Source organism: Lathamus discolor, chromosome 5 (assembly GCF_037157495.1).
Source record: "Lathamus discolor isolate bLatDis1 chromosome 5, bLatDis1.hap1, whole genome shotgun sequence".
In the NCBI taxonomy this organism is placed as follows: domain Eukaryota; kingdom Metazoa; phylum Chordata; class Aves; order Psittaciformes; family Psittacidae; genus Lathamus; species Lathamus discolor.
In genome coordinates, this window is record NC_088888.1 from 4,835,728 (window position 1) to 4,856,993 (window position 21,266).

Here is a 21,266-nt window from a genome sequence, read left to right on the forward strand (position 1 = left end):
AGTCTCAAGTGTTTGTACACAAAATGCTCCACTGAAGTGAGTTTTAACAAAGCAGCTAAGCAGAATGCTTGGATCAGTCAGAACTCATTGACCACCATGTAGATGGTTAGCAGAAATATCTGTAAACTCACCTGCTTGGTGCTTTTGAGGTAAATGTTATATTAACCAAAAGAAATAGTGTTCACACACTGTTACCTGTGTTTCTCTTGGAGTGTTTAGTGCTTCACAGATGAGGTTCCTGTTAGCAAATCCTTCCTTTGCAAAATGTCCACTCCTAAAAGACAAGCTCATGGTATTTTGTATAACATGTAACAGGAAAAATATTCATCCTTCATCTTTCTTTCTTCCTCATTACGAAATACTCAGGAAAACTTTGGGGAAAAAAATAAGATTTAACATCATTGTATTTATTAGGTTCCGAAACAATACACATTCACATCCTTTTGAATACAGTACATTTGGCACAGTAATAATGTTTACGATGAAATAACACTAATGAATGGCAAGAGATTCAAATTACATCCATAAGAAAAAAATTCTGTACAAATAAATCCTCACAATAAAAAAAAAACCACCCTACCCCCCCAACTGAATGCATTTTATATCTAGCCAGAACTATTCTGCACATAATTTAAAAAGAGGTAATTTGTAAGCCTTTTTTGGAGAGAATTACTTTTCACCCTACAGAGAAAAATGTGTTTCAATGTTTTAGTAAAGTCTATTTGGGAGGAAAACCAAGAAACAATGGATTCTTTATAATTATTATTATTATTAACAATCTTTTTTGGCATTTTGCACTCATTTTACAAAGAAGGAACAGGAAAGATTTTACAGAACAGGCAGAAATGTAACAGAATGTCCATTTTTAAGAATTATCTTTAAAAAAATGTACAAGGTAACAGACAAACCTTCCGATGTAAACCCAATGCAGAGGATCTAACTATTTATATTGAAGAAATACCTGCCCATGCAAAAGTTTTGATCTCCTTCACTTTTCTCTTTGCATCCTACCAAACACTGCAGGTGCTGAGGCCTCTTAAATACAAACGTTTGCTAATTATCTTCATGTCAGAAACGGGAATGCAGACTACACAGCTTGCTTACAAAAGCTTTATGGGATGCTTTTATTCCTTCAAAATAAATGCTCAGTTTTATGTAAAGGCCTCTTGTTTTACAAACAGTAGTGCACTATCTATCTGATAACTTGTCTTCCTAGCCAGTCTACTCACCTATGGAAAAGAATGCTTTAGCATTGTGATCAGTTCTTGCCTGGATGTCAAAAGCTAACCGTGATGGGAAATGAATAGAGCCAGTGGCGAGACACAAATTGATGGGCAGTTCTGCAATATATTTCTAAAAGAGAAAGAAATTTAAACATTGAGATGATGCAATCATTAAGATGTTTCTGTGCTGGTACGCAGCTCCAGAAGCTATAGTCTTTTCCCAGTACAAAAGATTACTGAAGATAAATTAAATTAAACTAAAGGCTTGATCCATTATTACACCTGTAGGCCAGACAACACATTAATTGATATATCATAATATTTAATATTTTGAAATCATCATAAGAATATATATAATAATTACACCTGAGTTTTAAAAACAAAACAAAATGGAACTGAATGTTGTCATCAGTAACAGGCTATGAGCAGCCAGACGCAAAACTGACACAAACTAAGTCATCTGCTTGAGACCGAAATTATCTCTTAAAGCCAATGATTCACGCTTCGTCCACCAAGACATTCCTTTCTCTTTCCGAGCTCTATCATGTCATAATAGAGTTGAAGAGAACTATACAAGAGATTTTAGTATAGCTTAATATATGTCTACATCTTTTATAACAAAAACCTCATCTCTCTGACAGTAACTTGAACCAATACACATACAAGAGTATTGCACATGGACATTATTATAATTATTCTTTCATAGACTAACATTTTAATAGTATGCCTGAACATGCAGCAGTTGATACCTCTATATTCAATGAATTCCACAGGCCTTGCAGCAAACACTATATACAAAATCTCACCTGTACAAAAGGCAAAAAAGCTTCTTTAGTGCCACTTTGCCAATCACAAGTATATATATTTTTGTGCAGCTGGAAATCCATGTGCAACAATTAAAATGGATTCCAATGACCGCTCACTCAGTCCAGTAAAATATATAATAAAATGACCTCAGCGATACATGTACACAAAAAAAATAAAAGGAACAAACCAAACCACAGGGTACTCCTGGAAATATAAGTACATAACACTGTTAGCGTATCTACAGGAGGTAACTTCACATTAGTAATATTGTCCACATGAGTTACCATTTCAATTCATACACAAAAAAAATTCAATGTACAACTTTCAGTAATGTCAGTTTGTGAATGTTTGATCTTCCATTTTTTAACACAATTCCACATGATGCACGTGTAGCCTTATTTTGTGTCTTCTAAAAGCAGATTTCTCTTTAGATTTTAAACATAAAAAACAACAAACACAGTAGTAGTATGGTTTTGTAAAAGTGTGCAAAAGTAACACACTGCTGAGAAAATAAATATAAATAAGAAAGTATCAGCTTAGCTACAATGGAAAAGGCAAATTTATAATGTTTATAATTAATTTTTGTTTAAAATTAACTGTAAACATTTGCAAGCTTGCCATCACATCAATGGTTCATTTCAATGGATATTCAATTTGGTAACATGGATAGTACACCCAATTGCCTGAAAAACTGTAAAATGCCTATATATAGCTGTGTTAAAGCACTATAGGCTTTTTATTCTTTAGCCCTTTAATAACTATCCATATAATATCTGTTTCTGGCTTTAAATAAAGTTTCAGTTATCTTTGTGACTCTTCTTATTCCTAAGAGTTTTCCATAAATTGTACGAGGAATTTCATCACAAGCCATAATTGTGCTTCTTTTTTTGGACAGCTTTATTTTAAGTTTGTACCTCCACACAATAAATTCATAGTTGAGGATTACACCTCCAGGAAGGCAGACTTCTTTGCTTACCAAAAGGTAACATATTACTTATTTGTTCCAACTTTGAGGACAGATCTCACCATAACCACCAGTGCAGAAGAAACCGTTCTCACCTTTTTAGCTTAAATACATACATGATTATAGAACGTGATCTGCTAAGTCACTTTTAATAGCATGGCTTCATTTTCCATGGAAAGGATGCAATTTTATCCTCTGGGGAGATCTTAGGAATAAAAGAAAAGTTGCAAATATACGGCAGTGTGTTACATCTACAATTTCTGATACAAAATTATTTTGCATTGCTTTGTGAGACAGAAATTAAGAGTGCTTTCAGGTCAGAAGATTAAAGGAAAAAAAACAATAAATATATATTTTAATTGGGGATATGGGCTCAGGGTAAGAGAAGTAGTTCTTGATCTACTGAGTCTCAGTAATTTGACGATCTCTTCAGAATCACTTCTTGCAGCATCATTCATCTGTCAGCCTAACGTTGTCTATGGCAGTAGCTCCTCTCCAAAATAAGAGAACCCTTTAAATTCTTCTTGATTGATTTGTTTTATAATTGTCTCATCCACTAGCGTTAATACTGGTTCTTCTCGTGTAAAGTCTTGATCAAAGTTATTTACATCCCTTTTGGTTTTCTGAGAAGAAAAATACAAATAAGGTGAATGGTAAAACAGCACAGTAAAATAAGAGGCACTCTCCCTCCTCTCCATCCCCCCAGGAAGGCTGAATTTTCTGCAATGGTTGAAATAAAAGAGGAGCTACTTCACACAAAGAATAACAGACGTATGAGAGAAGCTACAGGAGCAAGTACTATAAATGAGTTCAGGAGAGGCCACAGAAGCAGTACTATAAATGAGTTCCCAGAGACTCGCGGGTCCCTGACAGGCGGAGGAATAGCAGTATGATGATAAAGCAGGAAGCTGAGATTAGGACTAGTTTAAAAAAGGCTTTGGGCATAGTAGGTGGTATGGCTGTTTCCTTTTGGATGTGAACATAATGATATCTCATTTCAGAGGCACAGAGCGAACTGATTTAATTGATTTCCCCACAACATAGCCTACTGTTGCAACTCAAGTTAACTATTTCTCTAAATCTGGCTACACCCAGCTTTAAAATCAGATTCAGACTTCACAACAGCTCTGTCCAAAATCTTTGAGCTCCACAGTGACAACTCAGATTTCCTAATGTAGATGGATGTCATTTGTAGCACCATGGCAAAGTGTGAAAGTCTGGCTCCAGAGAAATCCATCTCAGAACTCTTCTTTATTTCAATGGCATTGGGATTTCCCCATTCATGTCTAAAGCACCTCACTCTTTCAGCAAAGTTGGGCCAACAAAGTGGAACTGTACACATTCTAGTTGGGATAAGATGTATTAACTAGAGACAGCCTTGGGGAGGCCGACTCATCCTCAGGGTACCCACAACAGACTATCTGTGACTACTTGCATGTAAAAAACCTCAAGGCTACAGGGTAAAACACTCACCATGGTCACTCCCTTGATTCTGGCACTGTTCATGTTTTCCATGTCAGCAGCATGTTTCAGACATGTACAGCTTCAAGGAACTGGAGCAAGCGTTTTCCTTTACACTGTCTCTTTTCTCTTTGTTTCAAGAAATCTAATAGTTACCTGAGTGACACTTAATGGAAGCACACTGATTGATACACTGAAAACTGGCTTTGTGCCCATCCTGCACATGTCTGAGATTAACATGAGACCAGAAATAGAATAGCTATTTGACTTGCAAAGTAAAATGATAAAACTATAGATTGATACATTATAAATCACATTAATATATTCCAAATAGGATATATGCCTTTAAGTGCAGGTAAATATTACTAATTTTTGTATATATATATATAGATACACAAAATATATATTTTGTGTGTGTATTTTCTTCATTAGCTCTATACATATCTTTATATTGTTACATTTTAATTACTTCATGCATAAAGACTGGACATGAAGTGCATGTAACCCATATACTCTGAATTGCATAAAGTATGAGCATTATAGCTTTGGCTTTTATGTTTTTTTCCCAGTCATTTGGGCAAATATTGCAAAACCAGAATGATACCCCATATGAATTTTTAAATACATTACATTGCAACTATGTCTACATTCCTCTTGTTCCCCATGTCCTACTGTAGTATTTTCCTACACGCATACAATGAATTTGCTGCAGGAATAGCCACTAAAGCAGAAAGAGGTAAGTGAATATTTGTAGAAGGCAGAATTCAAACTCAGAACTATAATTATGCGCAAGAGAAATGTGGCTACACTCACACTTTAACCATTACATATCCATGGCAAATAAACTCTGGATTAGCTGTATTACATGTAATACATTGTAATACATTACATGTATTGTAATACATTACATGTAATACAATGTAATACATTAGCATGTATTATTTTCAGGTTTTCATACTTTTTCATTTGTGAAAAGTGTCATTTCCTTGCTGAAGCTAAAAGAGTTAGATGATAAACTCCTTTAAGACTAGCAGAGGCAATTAATTCCCAATATCTACTTTTTCCGTAGAACCACCACTCAGATTTATGAAGGTTTTAGGTGAAAAAGTGCAGGTGAGTACATCTGAAAAACTGTCCCAACACTGGTGTACCTAAATCCTATTGATTAAAAGTACTTCCAGTAGAACCTGGAATCTCAAACACTTCTGAAGCAACCAAAGGTATCTGCTTAGATTTACAAGCCTATCATGTCTTAAAATATGCCTTCAAGACCAAAGAAAGACATAGAAGTTTCTACTTTCTCAAATTTATAAACAATTCCATGTCTTTTTGGCAGCATACATGTAAATCACCCGATTTATTAACAGGACAAGTATGGAGCAATCTAAGATTGCAAGGATACACTTTGATGAAGTGAGATTAAATAAATCACAGGGAACAAAAGTAAGCAGATTAAGCCACGCAAGACAAAAGGCAGAGTTCATAACAAGCTCTTCTTTTCAGCAGAAAGCTTTATTTGAGAAATCCTCCTTAGCAACTTAGGCACTTTCTTCCTGAAGCTATGACTATTTTGCAAGGCCCCAACTGCTAAGACAAAACAGGTCCGGCCACATTTCTGCTCCCATTGCTATTTTAATGCACTTGCACTGTGAATACTCTATAGGCCAACAGCACGAATCAATGTAGAGTTGCAGCATGAGGGCTCAGGATGAAGGTATGAAGGGCTGTGGCTGTCTCCTAGCAGAGAAGCTGAGAAAAGCAAGAAGTTCTGCAAGGTAAGGAGAATATATGAAGGAAACAGAGTGCAGCTATTATCCAATTCTCTAACATCAAAAAAATCATAAAGAAAAAAGGAAAAATATTTAGATTGCCTGGCAAATGCACCATTAAAATGCAGTAATTAAATGGGTGCAATTCTGTTTGTTTAGTCTGCAGCTCCTGAGGCTTTGGAACACTTTATTTGTAACTTTTAAAACCTTTTCCCAAGTAAGACTTTTCAATTTCGGATGACTTAAGAAATTAGGGTTATCAGGAAAAAAAAAGAACTGTCAAACCCACGGCTGTAAACTGAAACACACTGAAATTCCATTAGGTTTCAGATGCTACTCTTTTTCCCCCTCTAGATTACCCAAACAGCTTGTGTTCAGCATGCATCAGTGCTACTCGAGAAGAGGGGCACAGCAGCTTCCCAAGAGCTTCCAACAATAGGTGCCAAATTCCATACTGCACTGAAACCGCCCTACTTCAGGCAGCCTGTGGGCAGTCCATCTCTGACAAAGAGCACCAGCAGTGCCACAGCACTTGTAATGACTAAAAAGGACATGACTCCAATTCTGAATCTCATCTGGAAGATGGCTTCTCCAGCAGCAGGCTATCTCTCACAGAGGGAAGGAATACTGACTCACTACCTCTGGTGCAGGAAACGTGCTGGCTAGCTGATGCAGTGTGATTGCTTCACAGGTCTCCCATCTGAGCATTGACCTGTTATGACCTGCTTATCCTGGGAACATGGTCGACTCGCTTCATGTAGGTGACATGATCTGATCAGATGCAACACTTTACAGGAATAGAACCACTTGAATGAATAAATATTAACATGACCCATCAAGGATGACAATTTTAAAGTCAAAATCATGTTTCATTCTGTTCAAAGATAACCACTTCTGTTCAAAGACCTAAAGATACCGAAAATTTTAAAAGACTACCTCTTCATAAACCACCATTTAATCAGCTTTCCTAGTTGGGCCGCACAACTTTGGATAAAGGGATGGTTTTATGAGTCAAAATGTCATTTATTTTTGCTACATCTCTTCACATAATTACTAAAGATTGAAAGGAACTTCATATGCCATTAGTAAGCACACACATAAACTCTTTTTCTGAACTGGTTTTATTTTCACTCCCATTTCAAGAAAAAATTGATTTTCTACCAGTAGTCACAGACTCAAGCTTCAAAAAAACCCTCTCCAAAACATGCTTAATAATCTTTCCAGTGTCAAGGATTACCAGCCTTGTCTGTTCATGATTACTAAATGACACTGCTTGAATTGCAACAGTGAAAAAAGAAATCTAAGTTGATGTTCTTATCACTGAAAATACATTAAGAAAGTTAAAACTTGCCATTCCTTCCGTAAATGACATGAACCAGATGTGAGTAACTGGGGCCTTTGGTATTGAAAAGCCACAGAAATTCTTGCAAGAAGGTACCTGACAGAGGGTGTTCCAAACCAGGGGAACCCAGCAAAGCTTGGGCACCTCATCACCTGTGTCATGAGGCCAAGAGGCTCAGTGGACTCTCTTCTGTCTAATAAGGATTAAATTAATTCCCCATCTCAGAGGCATTAAGAGGTATCTCTATCTACTCCATTATTTATTTTCATTTAATTTGAAGAAAACCACTAAAAATCTTTAAGGTCCTTTGCAAACTCAATGGCTGCACTAACCTGGGTTGGAATGGTGCAGTGTGTTCAAAGACTACTCAGAGAAGAGGGAAGAAAGATGGAAGTGGGGACTAGAAACCAACACTGCCATGAAAGCCTATGCTTTGTATTTCAGTCTGATTTTCCTACAGATTCCCCAAATGCTGTTTAGATACAACTATAGGAATCTTCTTTAAAGCAATTAATAGATTTCTGTTTAGTTTAGTAGAATGAGGAGCTCATCCAGAACAGCCAGCCAATACAAGTAAATAAGGCCAGAAATTAGCATTATAATAATTAAGCAATATGCTGGAAGAAGAAAAGACTCTCCTATGATATTTTTCAGTAAGTGGATCTTTTGATCCAAAAGATATGCAAAACTCATCCATGATTCTCACAGTTTGAGTTACTGCGTTTTTTCACAGAAACACAGCTGCAGATCATCCTTTCTGTATCACTAAATGAAACATATTTCACTTTACTCCACTGCAATTTTCTGACAATAGCAGTGCTTGATGCCTCTTCATGTATTTTCAAACCCACAGTGAAATCCTGGAGTTTATAGTTCATTTGGGGAGCTTCACCAGAGAATGCTTCCAGTGTAGCACCCGGCTGTATCAGCAGCACATCAAATATGTGACAGGTAGATTAAATCTGAGCATCTTGCAGTGTGCAGCTATACAAGGGCACTGGACCGCAGTGCGGGAGGAATGGGATGTGCAGCAGAAGATGTACCTTCTCATATGTATTACACAGTATCATTTAATTTTATCCAGAATTTTGCTTCAGTAGGAAATAAATGATACCCACGTTTGACACAGTATCATCAGGAACAAATTCCTAGAGCAGGATTATCAGACTTTAAATATTTTATATTTACCTCATCACTGATGAGATTTTCAGATTAATTTGTTCAAGACAAATGGAAACTCATGACATCAGGCAAACCTTTTTGAAGCATAAGTTTCTGTGGCAAACCTCATGTTATCACTGTGTTCTCATTCACCTCCATTATGATAACAAAAAATGCAGCAAAGGCAGAGATCACTTTGCACCAGTGACTGGATCTCAATTCACAAACATGTAGCTGTTTCTAAAAAGCTGAGACCAACTGTAGTGAGCACTCATTTTTGCACATAACTTATTCTACATATGAAGAATACTGTGAGAAAAACATCACCCCAGGCCTGTCTTTCCAATTATCCTTGTGATGCCTCTTCACAGTATTTGCACACCTTGAGAATCTGTGTCGGAATTAGAAATATTTCCTAGGATGTCTTATTTCAGAAGATGTGGAATATATATTACAGGAATAACTTCTAAGTTATTACATTTTTTTTCAGCATGTTAATTGCTCTATTCACACATGGATGAGTTAACAACAGATCAGCCTTGAGCTGCAGTATATTCAGCTGAATGTTATGATGATAAAAAGAGTTTTGAATCCAAGCAGTTTTTACAAGTATACCTACATTCATTACTTCCCAGCAGGAGGTGAGATTTTATGCTCCTAGATGATCCTTTCCTTAGATTTAAAAGGACACCAAATTAAGACAAAGAGCTGAAAAAAGCCCCACTCAATAAAGATGTTACTCGACAGTGAAGCAGTTGGCATAAAAAGCATGCCAACCTAAGCAGTCTACAATTTAATCTGTTATGGAAATACACAGATATTTAACAAACACCAAGCTAATTCACAGAACTATGAATTTTAAAAGGGATCATTTGTGATCCAGTAAGCTGAAGCTATCTTTATACTGAAACAGTATGTATCTTTCCTAGGGGAAATGGGTCAAGTATGAAGGAGGAATGACCTAAACACCTAGGGGTACAAACATTTAATGACCACATGGCCAGGATGGCAGCCTCATTGTTTCACTTTTGCATATCATTTCTCCTATCCTGCACCCCAAAACTGCCACAACAAACGAACAGCAAGACAAACAAAATCAAAGCTGTGCAGGTTCACTGACCCTGTGTCCCCGGTCTGGACAATGAACCTCACCAATAAGAAGCTGCTGTAAAACCATTATCCCCTATGGCCTTACTTGGGTATGGCTTTAACATGAGCTACATTTACACAGCACTAAAGAAAGCTATATATAACAAAACAGCTTTGTTCACAGCCTGATTGTTAAACCACAACAGTTATCTCTGTGTAAAACACTGATGGTGATTGATTTCACAGGAGCTGCAGGGGAGGTCAGAACGACAGCTTCCCACCTGTAGTTAGTCCTTTACCCTTGAGAACCATCTTGTCCATATCATCAGGACTTGTTTCCACTACGACTTAATATTGATATAATCACTTCAAGTAAGCTATGCTATGGTAGAATACATGGATATTTTAGACTGAAAAAAATTGCAAATATCAAAAAAAGTGCAAAAAAGAAAGTTGCAAAAAGTGCTAACATCTGAACTTCTGCACTGCATTTTTCCCTCATGGTAGGTTTCTTTGAAGGTTTAACTTCATGGGAAACAATTTTATATTTCTTCTTGGGGCACAGAGGAAATATGAGAAGAGAAAGTAATAGAATAATCCTATGAAAATATCCTTCATCTGCACAAAGCAATTCCTATTGCAATTCTACGATCCACATAAAGCACGGATTGTCTATGTGTGCCTCTCTAATTCACATTATATTGGCAAGCCTCCATTGACATCCTCACCAACTCTAAGGTCACGATCACCAGTGTCCCCTCTTACATCCTGGCACACGTTCAAGATTAGCCCATTTTCACTTGTGTTCTGCATTTTACCCACAGTTGTTACAGCAATTACAGTAGTCAGGGCTGGTGCATCTGCAACTTTCTAAACCACCTGCTCAGTCCTCAAACACACGTGAAGACACATAGCACTTTGGCACAAAGGACTGGTTATACCCAGATGATGGAGCTAACTTGAAAAAGAAAGAAGTGATGCAGGACAGTTGGCAAGTCTAGGGCACATGCCCCTAGAATTCCAGAGGGTTCCAGGAAACATGCCATAAATCACTGAAAAATTACCCAAATACAGATAGCCTAGCAGAGCACTGAGGTATTTGACCAGATTTAGTCTGCTGAAGATCATTAGATGTACTTTTCTTTCCATTCTTTAAGTGATCACAAAGAGAAGGAATAAATTAAGGGGACTGATCCTAGTGAATGATGTAATAAAATAGTTCAAGACTCATATCTCTGACATGTATCCTCAATAAATACTAACTTTCCAATGTTTTATTCTGCAGTCACCTATCCCACTTCCTGAATATGTTACGAAATGATATATACATATATATAGCAGTATCTTGTGATTCTGAGCCCTTCCTCTATCATGAAGGCATAGACATGTACTGTGACACTGGGTGCAAAGAAAAACCACAGCATGAAAGGGAATAGCGAGCATGTACAGTGGGAGCATAATTCCAAGACTCAGCTGCACACAGGATGGTTCATACTACAGGCTGTAGAGTGGGAATACTACTGAGCTTTTGGCAAGACTGCCTTCTTCAAAACATTTCAGGGAACTCATGTTCTTTGATGACGACCTCCAGCTCATTAAGAATAAAGCTTTTAGTTTGACGTGGATGACACATACGACAGGCTTTCATACAGAGAAACGGTACAGCAGATCTCACCTCTCACAAATGGAGAAAGCTACGCAGTGATGGTTTTATTTTAAGACTACTGAATTGTTAGAATATTTTACACTCTAATGATTATTTCTTAAGCCTCTGCAAAGACAGATTAAAATAAAGATACATGTGACATTTTAGGAAGCTGCTGAAGCTGTGTTTTGTTTTTTGGGTTTTGTTTGGTTTCTTGTTATTTTTCTTTTTTTTAACTAAAGCACATGCTTATACGAATTACAGACTGGAAAAACAAGGCATTGCACAATTACACATGAATGCCTACTGCTTCTGCATCTTAATATATCTCCTTTCCACCTTTCCTCAGGCTTTTTTGGAACACAGTTTTAATGAAAGAGCACAGCAAGACATATGAGAGTTTGTAGTGACACGGGTTCTATTCTTGGTTCTACAACTGCTCTGCTTTGAGCCTCAGCAATTTTCCCCTCACTATGCATCTGACTTTCTTCCTATTTTTGTTCCCTTATACACAGATTGTGATCTCTCTGTCTATCATTATCTATGATCTCTTGACTGTCTCTCACTTTAATGGCCTTTTGCACAGTGGAAATCTCATCTTGCTGGGAACTCGAGCTTATTGTGGACCTGAGGGCACAAATTCAATTTTTCTTTCTTTTTGGTCTTGTCAAATATTAACACAAATATTAATCCCTCGGAGAGTCATGGGCAGTCATCTTCAACTCCTTCTTTTCCATAATCCGTAATTAAGCAAAGGGAATCATTGTTCTGTAGGTCCTTTGCAAACATGAATATGGTATGCAAATCAAGGAACTAGATCTGCACTTAAGGCTCTTCATAAATATCTAGACTGGGTGTTTCTCTCATCCCACATAATTTAAGCATGCTGTTGAGAGGACCAGTGCTGAGAGTACAAAGTCCGTGCCTCCACAGTAACAAAATGCCTTGTAACAGCACAGCAGCATAACAACAGGAAAGCAGCAGCTAATGAAGTGCTAGGATTCCTTATCATTTAAAGATGCCTTCCCTGTCCTGCTATTGAAGATAAGTGCCTACACATCAGCTGCTTTAGTCCACCACCTGCATGTCAGCACATATGTCAAAGGAGCTAAGTCTTGCACTAGTATGCTGAGCTGTGAATCATATGTTGACAGATTTTTGCTGCCTATTTGGATGAACATCCTGGTAAGACACTGTTTTTAACTTTATGCTAATATAAAAGGTTCTGCATGAGACATAAACCCAAAGCTAAAGCTCTTCTCATACTCTATGATGTTCATTGGGCTCCAGCTGTGAACTGGACTAGTCATGGACTACCGGCCTTTGACAAGACTTTGCCTTTTTTCTGATAAATTCCTCTCCACCGTCTGATAAAGAGTCAGATGCTATAGCTTCTTAAGTCACCCGGTGTTTTGCCCCTGGCTTTTAATGACATCAGAAAAAAGCCCAACCAAGGAATATTATTTATTGCCTACATTAACATAAAAATATTTCTGTTTGAACACTTAAGAATGTACTCTAAGTAACCATGAGAAGATGACTTCACTTTGTGCTTTACTTTCTGAAAACAGCACTGGACATTAAAGCAGCCAAAAGTGAAACAGACTTTATCTTATTCTGAGGAAGCCCAAAAGGAAAGCAGGAACATTCTGTCTGCTTACCACTCCATCCTAGTGGGCACCACGTAACAATGTACATTTAACAGATGGTTAAATTAATCTAATTATTCGGTATGAAAAGGTTTTATACAAGACCAGGACTCAACAAAAGCAAACAAATACTGCTGGATCCCAGTACAGAATAAAAAGAAGCACAATAAAAGTTGTTTAACTTATAAATATTTGGGAACCTGGAGTGCCGGGAAGTAGCTTTCAAACTTCTGTAGTTCTAGTGTTGTGGTAATCGCAGCTAAAAACAACTGCTGCAGGCATGGACACTGAAGAGGATAAAACCAAGAAAGAAGACTAACCGAATGAGCAAATTTGGGGAAAACAGAACCTTGTTCCTTCAACAATCAACATTGAAATCCCTTAAAAATACCAGTTCACTTACTCTTTATTTCTCTAAGTTGTGATACAAGCTGCACATAAGGTCCTTGAAAGCTATATACTTACAGTCTGAGCACATTTAGTGGTTATATGAAGTGCCAAGCTAGTTGAAGCTCTGTAAACCAAGGGAACTTAGTTGAGGGAAGAGGCAGAAGTGTTACGGACTTCTCTGCCCTGCCCAGCCACATGCTTGTCCAATTGTTATGAGCTACATTGCAGGGAGTTACCGTACTCTTGTTCACAACTGACTACTGCAAGCTCAACTGAGATGTCTTTGTTGCCTGCCAATATCCAGTACTGCTCTATCCTGGCTAACACTTGAACCAGTGTCAGTTTCTGCTACCAGTGTAGCAGAAATCATTTAGAAACCAGCTGACATTAAATATTCTAATTCACAATACCCTGTGGCAGGGGCAGTGTGTGAAAAAAGAGCTGGACTTCAACATTATGGCTGTTTCTAATTAAAAGGCTGTCCTGAAAGTCCACATTCATTTTTAACTAATTATATTTCTACCGTTCTGAAAAACACGGATTCTTCCCTGCTTCTAAACCTTTTAATTGTACACCAGTATAATCACCATGATGTCACTCTCAGAAGAAAGCCCACTCTTTTCCTATGCCTGGAATGCCTGCAGCAAGTGGGGAATACATAATGTGCGATGTTCAACAATGGTACATGAGGGCCTGAGGTCTCAACATCACTCCCCAGTGTTTTGTCTAAGCAGTAACACTTCATGCAAAAGCATGCAGTATAGCCCCTTGCGTGCTCATCTGCTAAATGCTCATTGCCATGCACTGATGACTGAATGGAAATATATTATGAAACTGAAGGGACACCTCAAGGTTATTAGGCCTAAAAATGGACCTACCTTGACATTTTCCCCATATTGAAGGCCTTACCTTAAAGAGGGACATTCACACTGAAGCAAACTTGAAAAGAGAGAACATTTATACAAAAAGAAATTTACTTGGCCTGTACTTTTCCTACGTTCCTTTTGGTGCTACTGCATTTTATAGGGCTTCATCCCCACAGCGTAAAGGCTAAGTCATAATTCTGCATGTATGATGATACAATCCACCGTCACCAAAAAATAGAGGCGTGCCAAAAAAACCCCACCAAAACAGTATCATGACTTCCCAGCATGAGGTTAAAAATCCCTTACTAAGAAGGACTGTTAGCAGTCATGTATGAAAACAGATCTGAGACTATAGAACTTATGTTTCAGGCTAACATACTTGGAAGTTTTCTCCAGAAACGCGGTCCCTCTTTAAGGATTCCAGCCATATTTCACAGTAAGCAGACGGTTGCTGCAGCAATTGAAGCACACACCTCTCTAATTGAAGATATTTTAGGGAGCCGTTCAGTGAGGCACCCACCCATGAGGAAGGCACCGGCTCTGCCTGCTTGCCCCTGCGAACAGGGCAGCTGCATGCTCTGGAGGTGCTGATCTGTATTTACTATTTATTACCCAGCTTCCCAACACTGCGGGCATCTGGCTTGGCATTAAGTCATCAACAAAGGGTTGCCAAAATTTTGCCAGTTTTTCACTCATTCAGGGAAGGGGGGAAAGGAAATTCCCAGTGCTCACTGACTCCAGTTGGAACCCACAGTCATTGGCTAGGACTAGAATTTTGTATTTATTAATGATTTCATTTCAAACCTTTGCTGCAGTGCAAAACTGAAAGAGGACACATTGCTGGCATCCTTAAGTCAAGACTTAACAAGGAAGTTTAGGTTCACAAGGAAACTGCATACAGACAATGTGGCACAGATAAAGATAACTAAGGGGGGAGGGACTTCGACAATGGTTTATGATTATCTTAGAGTTACTGGAGCTGACAGAGAGGTGCCAATTCCTGTAGGAAATTTGAGAGTGAGGATCAAGATGAACTCTGCTAACACTGAGGTCTAGTAGAGCATAGAACACTCTCCCAAGGGAAGTGCTACGTGTTCAATCACTTTAAAAGCCAGGCTGATCTTGAGAATTGAGTTTTTAACACTTCTCAGTCCCGTTTCTTCCCTTTCTACCACAGAATGGAAGCTGAGGCATGAAAAGGTTCGGTGATGAACCCTGGACGACATTATGAGCCTCTAGAAAATATAGTGAAAACTTACAGATCTTGCAATTCTCACTGGTTTTAGCTGCTAGAGCAACTCTCTGCCCCTGAGAAGTCAGAACTGAAGAAGGAACATACAAATATTCTAAAACCGTTCTCAGTGACATAACACTAGGAATGGAAGAGGCTGCAAAATGAAGGGAGTCGCATTAGATTAACTAAATGGGCTGGCAGCAGCTGCTGCTGCTCCATACTGCAAGATACAACTCAGCAATAGACTATCTTGTTCATTCTGTTTCTAAGGCTCTTAAAGAAAGGCAGCTTTTAAAATAGAAACCCAAGAAATTATGAATGCATAGTGAAAATTAATGTATCGGTCTGTGAAAGCTGCACATTCACAGTAAATCATCGTAATGCGATTATTTTGTCAACTTCACCTCCATAAAGCCACACTATGAACAGATTGCCACAGGCACTGATAAAGCCATTAGTGATGAAATTTTGGCTTAATTGCTAAAAAAAACCCCACATATGGCAAACATCTGTTTTACCAGGCTTTGTATTACCCTCTGGCTCAGAGTTCTTCAACATTTTCATGTTGAGGATGTCTTAGTCGAGTCTCAGATTTTCCCAGCCCTGACATTCACAACAGGGTGGATGAAAATGACAAGTCTGTTTGCATGCACATGTTTCAAAGGCTGACAATGAAACTTCAGCCTAAAAGGTCAAGAGTGTTCCTGTGTTAAGACTATCTTTGCTGTGCCTAACAGCTTCTTCTGTCTCACAGCTCCTCACAGCACACTGACCCACTGTAACCAACAGCTTAAGAAATATGCTGATTTTATTGTGCTGGTCTACAAAACCCAAGAAGAAATCCTTTAGAGGGATGAAATATGTCTCCTATGAGGAAAGGCTTGGAGCTGGGGTTGTTCAGCCTGCAGAACGGAAGGCTCTGAGGAGACCTTATTGCAGCCTGTCAATATTCAAAGACGGGGACAAAGGTTTTAGTATGGTCTGTTATGATAGGAAAAGTGGTAATGGTTTTAACCTAAAAGAGGGGAGATTTAGACTAGATACAAGGAAGAAATTTTGTACAATGGGGGTGTTGAAATGCTAGAACAAGTTGTCCAGAGAGGTGCTAGATGCTAGAAACATTCAAGGTCAGATTGGATGGGGTTCTGAGCATGCTGGTCTAACTGAATGCGTCCCTGCTCACTGCAGGGGTTTAGGCTAGGTGACCTTTAAGGGTCTCTTCCAATGCAAACTATTCCATGATTCTATGAAATATTTGCTACTATGAGGCTACCACTGACCTTTGCTTTCCCATCTCAAACATAAGCTTTTCCAGTAAATAACAAATTGAGACAATATAAATTTCATCAATACACATTAAAGGTGAAGTGGCAATTTCTTTCAATCACTGTTTTTAATTCATATTTTATTATTTGGTCTTAGACAGAAACATCCCATCATGTCACTAAGCAGGATCTACCACTCTTAGCACCAGATCAATTACTTCAGTATGAAATTAATCTACTGCACCTTTGTTTCATTAATAATATGGCAGATGCACTTTGAAAATGGAAATAATCAATTCAACCAAGCCAGAAAGAAAACCACAGAAACAAAGAAAGATGAAGAGCAAAGAATCACCTTTGTGGTTCTTGAACAATAAGTTATGTTGCAAACTACAGCCTGGGCTTATGGCTACTGATGAGGGAAATTTCATTCCCCAAATGGAATAAAATTTTAGGAAGAATACATGAGACAAAATATCTCAACACAGGAATAAAATGCTTCACAGGGATTTCTGTTTCACAGCAGTTGTTCTGGAGAAAATATATGTGTTTGCACTAAAACTGTACTTATTTCTGGCATATGCAATGACATTCATGTCTGCATTAAAGGCAGCAGGGAAGAATATTATTCAGAAACCTTCAAGACACTCTCTGAAGTTCTAAGAATTAGGTTTTATGAACAGCAGAAATGATCTTCAAGAAACACTATCAAGGTCACTGGAGCTTAGAGGTAACAAACTGCCTCTTCATAGCTGTTCAGGATTTCGCTTGATTTCTAATGTACACGCCCCAGAGCTATTATTTCTTCTTTAGAGCTTAACGTTTATAATAGCTCTGCATTATATAGCCTCAGTATAGTAAACCATAATACATGTATAAAAATATTAATTTTGTCACTGAAAAGCCTCATAATTTTGGATATATGAAAGGAAGTATTGGTAGATAATATGCATCATAGGACTGAGCTTCAGTGCATTTTCACCCCTTTGCATTCTCTGTCCCAGGTAATTAAGCTGGGGGACCAGCCAAAGATCCTTTACAACAGGTTTCAGGGCCACTAATCTGCTTCCAGACTGGGGTGTTGGTCTCTGCCCAGCACAACTGGTGTGGCACTCCTGTCGCTGTTTAGCAACCTCTGTCATCTGCATGAGTGCTTTGCCTAGGGCACTCTTGCAAGCCTTCAGAAAACACAGTCAGTTTTTCAAGGACCTTTAGAACTTCAATAATTTCCATTCCAAGGCTGAAAACAGGGAAGAGATTTCAGCTTCCAAAACATCATCGGAATAGTCAAATCATGTACAAACTAGAAGGACATAAATGGTATATTTCTGATGTATTAAGGAATATATTTGCATCTACCCACAGCGTGAATGAGATTTAAAGTCTGGCTAATAAATAGCCATGAAGTATTTCTTCTAAGTCCACTTTCAGACTTAAAGCTGGCAGAGGTGAAGAGGCATACCTGAACCATGGAGAAGCACAAGTCTTACAGTACCATGTAATACAGCTCCTCAGAAAAGCAATTAAGGCAGAGAAAGGGTAAAGGGTAACAGAAAAGAACACAGATGTGCTAACCAAGGAACTCATGTTCTGGGATTAGCAGAGTAGTGAGGCAGAATTGAAGCAAGGTTTGTTTCCATGCTAGCATCTCTGTGACCTCCCTTGGCAGATTATTCCATTGTCTGATGGGACCTCAGTGTCTGGCCATTTTCCCTAATGACTTTACTTGTCAGCATTTTATATTGCCCAGAGCTCATTTGAACAGACCCTATGTTGTTGGGCTTGTTTGGGTTTTTTTGAAAGTGTATATGATAATGATAAAATTTCCCCCCTTAGTCATCTTATTCATTGGTCAGAAAATAGATGAATACCTGTGCAAATATATGCATTCTTGCATGGGCAAAATTCTGTATGTGCATGCAAAACTCAATTTGAATGCACAAATGACGATATATGTGTTGTGTGCTTCTTTCCCTACACATATGTACACTCACATAACACATGCAAGAATGTCTATTTTCTGACTAGGAATCTGGCCTCTTTCTCATAGCTAATTTCACAGATCTAGGCTCCCTTGAACATAAGATTAAAAATATATTGGTTTAATCCTCTCTTAATCTTAAAAGTCACTTTTAAATAATCAACAGCCCTTTATCAATACTGAAAGATGTTAAATACCAGAAAAATTTCCAAACACAGGCATTAGTTATGTTTTCCCCAGAGTTATTCCATAGTGGGGGAGGTTACGCTTGGTTATCTGAATCAATGAATGTCAACGCTATACCCACAACTTAATTTAGAGAAGCACTATTTAGATTTTAAATAGACTTTATTCCATTAGTGTTCACCTTCTTCCCTCTTTCCTGTATTTTTCAAAGGGTGTTCAATCTCTTCTGGCTTGGCAAGCATCCAAAATCACCTTTTCAGCATTTGAAATTTACTGCCCTGGATTCCTTTACTGTTTCATAAATCGTATTATTAGTAGTTACATTTTGTTCATATCATCTTTGTCTCCAGCCTAGATAGATATCGCACTTTGCTTTCCAACTAATAAAAATTGTTCAGTTTTAAGAGGACAAGTCAAAACTTCAGTATGATCTTGCTCAAAGATTTCTACACAATAACAAAATCCAAACAATTGCAATTTATATAGCTGATACAGAACACCTGAGGGATCACAAACACAATGTAAATATGTAAGGTATACTCTTTCTAAGTGTAAAAAAGTCATCAGTAAAAGTTGATAGGACCAGGCCACTGGGGAAGATATCTTGGAGAGAGCAGACTGCAAACATGAAAATAATAGGGATGCCTGTAACATAGACTACATATTACCTGAATTCATCACCACAAAACCCAAGTTCATTAAAAAACAAGCAAACAGAACTGCTAGACTGCAGGAATCAAATTTGGTAGAATAAAGCAAGTTGGTATATACAATATGGAAAGAAGTAGTATGAAAATCTGATGTTACAGAAGCAGCCTGAAGAAAAAATGAGAAAAGGTGCAAATAAAGATGTATAAAATCACCCTAACAGTTTTTAAAGAACAAGCAGCTGTCTTGAAAATTACACAAAGAGCTACTCTGAAATAATCTGAAATCACTACTAAACCTGACATATTCAACTAAAATATCATTAAAGAAAGGAGAAAAGGAACAAAACAACAGGAATTAATAAAATATGAATGGCTTTAAAATATAACAGCACTGAAATAATTCCAGAAAGAGAAAGAAGCTGTATTGAGAAGGTAGAAGTTATTTATATTGGCAATGAATAAAAATATTTGATACTCTAAATGCCTCCTGACTTTAAAAAAGGACCACTGCAATAGGAATACTTACGAAAATAACAAAGGCCTTGTAAAAATGCCTATTGTCAAAGAGACCATGCATCTTGATCATGAAAGGAAAGCAGCAAATAGACAGACTAGAGGTGAGGAGTCTGGGACTTACTAGGTGCAGGCATAAAGTAAAAATTATTTTAGAACTGTGCATCCTGATTCGATAACTGTATCACCAAAATGCTGAGGAATACTAAGCAAAACCACAAAGTTTACTGTGAGATAAATTCTTGTGAAAACAGGAAAAGACCTATATAGAGAGACTTCTCCAAGTGTAGACTTGAGCTACATAAGGGTCCCGTTCTGGACAGGCAGCTCCACTTTCACCACCTACATACGGAACTTGGGGAAATGCATCTCACTGGACTAAAAGAAAATGCATTAAATGCAACAGAGAACAATTCTGCAATGAGAGAGGGGACCTTTCCACTTCTAAATTTAAGTTAGGATTCGGTGTTGAGCCCAAAGTTGTTTTATTGAATTATTTTTAAATACCTTCCTAAACTATCTAAAGAAACAAACGAATACCTTGACTGTATTTACAGGCAAGTCAAACATTGCAATTAGGAATGTGTAAAAGTCAAAAGATACAAAGCAATCTCTTGTACGGTTCAAGCACAAAATTAACTGCACACATTCTCGGCTGAAAAGCCGGTATTTGGTGAACTGTATTTTCATTCAGAAGAAGACAAGAATAAGCCATGAATTGTCACTTGGCTTTTGTAGTTTCTGCATGTGGGGCTGCTATTTACATGATTTCATTAAAATAGGAATATTTGTTTGTTACCTAGGAAAACGTGAGTACATCAGTTTATCTACTCATGCTGTATATTTCTTTGCCCCAGAAGCAGTTTTCTCAAGTATCTTCAGTTAGAATATTATTAATCAGAAATTCTTTCCTCTGTCTTTCAATACAAAATCCAGTGCCCATTGGCAACGCATGACTGTGGCAGGGCTCACACAGAAAGCACAGACTGTACATACCCAACTGAAATCAAAGTATCTTTAGGAAAAGAGGAAAATAATTAAAACAGAGCCTTGAACCCTCTCATGGTTTAT

At 37.8% G+C, this 21,266-nt stretch overlaps 1 protein-coding gene across 1 annotated transcript in view; it reads right to left on the bottom strand.

The window, feature by feature from the left end:
* Positions 1 to 386: 386 nt before the first annotated feature.
* The window catches only part of PRKCE (protein kinase C epsilon), a 290,692-nt gene continuing 269,812 nt past the window's right edge, over positions 387 to 21,266 (bottom strand). The window contains exon 15 of the mRNA XM_065679486.1: positions 387 to 3,617. Coding sequence (XP_065535558.1) covers positions 3,471 to 3,617 — 147 coding nt within the window. The 3' untranslated portion in view covers positions 387 to 3,470. The remainder of the gene's footprint in view (positions 3,618 to 21,266) is intronic.